Below are 878 nucleotides of genomic sequence, written 5' to 3' on the forward strand. Positions count from 1 at the left end.
AAGCTGAATATTTCCTTTTTTAGAAAATTTACCCCCACCCCTCCGGGGTTCCTAAGCACTCTGTCTCCTCCCCTCCCCCCCCAACTCCCTACCACTGGGCCGCTCCCAGTTTTATTCTTCGATCTTGCCCGGGCCGAGCCCGGCCGGGGCCGGTGGCTCAGTGGGCCTCGCACCCGGCGCTCCGCCGCCGCCGCCCAGCTGCGCCGGGGCGCCCTCCGGAGATGCTACCGTGGAAGAAGCACAAGTTCGAGCTGCTGGCCGAGGCGCCGCCGCGGCAGGCATCCAAGCCCAAGGGCTACGCTGTGAGCCTGCACTACTCGGCGCTCAGCTCTTTGGCACGGGCGTGCCCCGAAGGCGCGCTTAGCCGGGTGGGCAGCATGTTCCGCTCCAAGCGCAAGAAGCTGCACATCACCAGCGAGGACCCAACGTACACCGTGCTCTACCTGGGTAATGCCACAACCATCCAGGCGCGCGGCGACGGCTGCACCGACCTTGCTGTGGGCAAGATCTGGAGCAAGAGCGAGGCGGGCCGTCAGGGCACCAAGATGAAGCTGACAGTGAGTGCGCAGGGTATCCGCATGGTGCACGCCGAGGAGCGCGCACTGCGCCGCCCGGGCCACCTCTACCTGCTGCACCGCGTCACCTACTGCGTGGCGGACGCGCGGCTGCCCAAGGTCTTCGCCTGGGTGTACCGGCACGAGCTGAAGCACAAGGCCGTGATGCTGCGCTGCCACGCCGTGCTGGTGTCCAAGCCCGAAAAGGCGCAGGCTATGGCCCTGCTGCTCTACCAGACGTCGGCCAACGCGCTGGCGGAATTTAAACGCCTCAAGCGGCGGGACGACGCGCGTCACCAGCAGCAGGAGCTGGTGGGCGCACAC

General features: G+C 66.6%; 1 protein-coding gene across 1 annotated transcript; it reads left to right on the forward strand.

Annotated features, from left to right (window-relative positions):
• Nucleotides 1-6: 6 nt before the first annotated feature.
• On the forward strand, nt 7-872 carry LOC108526007 (protein FAM43A-like; the record flags this gene model as incomplete). The annotated part of the gene is made up of 1 exon (XM_017866724.1): nt 7-872. A coding segment is annotated over exon 1 (651 nt), but the record flags the coding sequence as incomplete, so codon positions are not given.
• Between the last annotated feature and the right edge of the window lie 6 nt (nt 873-878).

Source organism: Rhinopithecus bieti, unplaced genomic scaffold, assembly GCF_001698545.2.
Source record: "Rhinopithecus bieti isolate Rb0 unplaced genomic scaffold, ASM169854v2 scaffold_59147, whole genome shotgun sequence".
NCBI classification, from domain to species: Eukaryota; Metazoa; Chordata; class Mammalia; order Primates; family Cercopithecidae; genus Rhinopithecus; species Rhinopithecus bieti.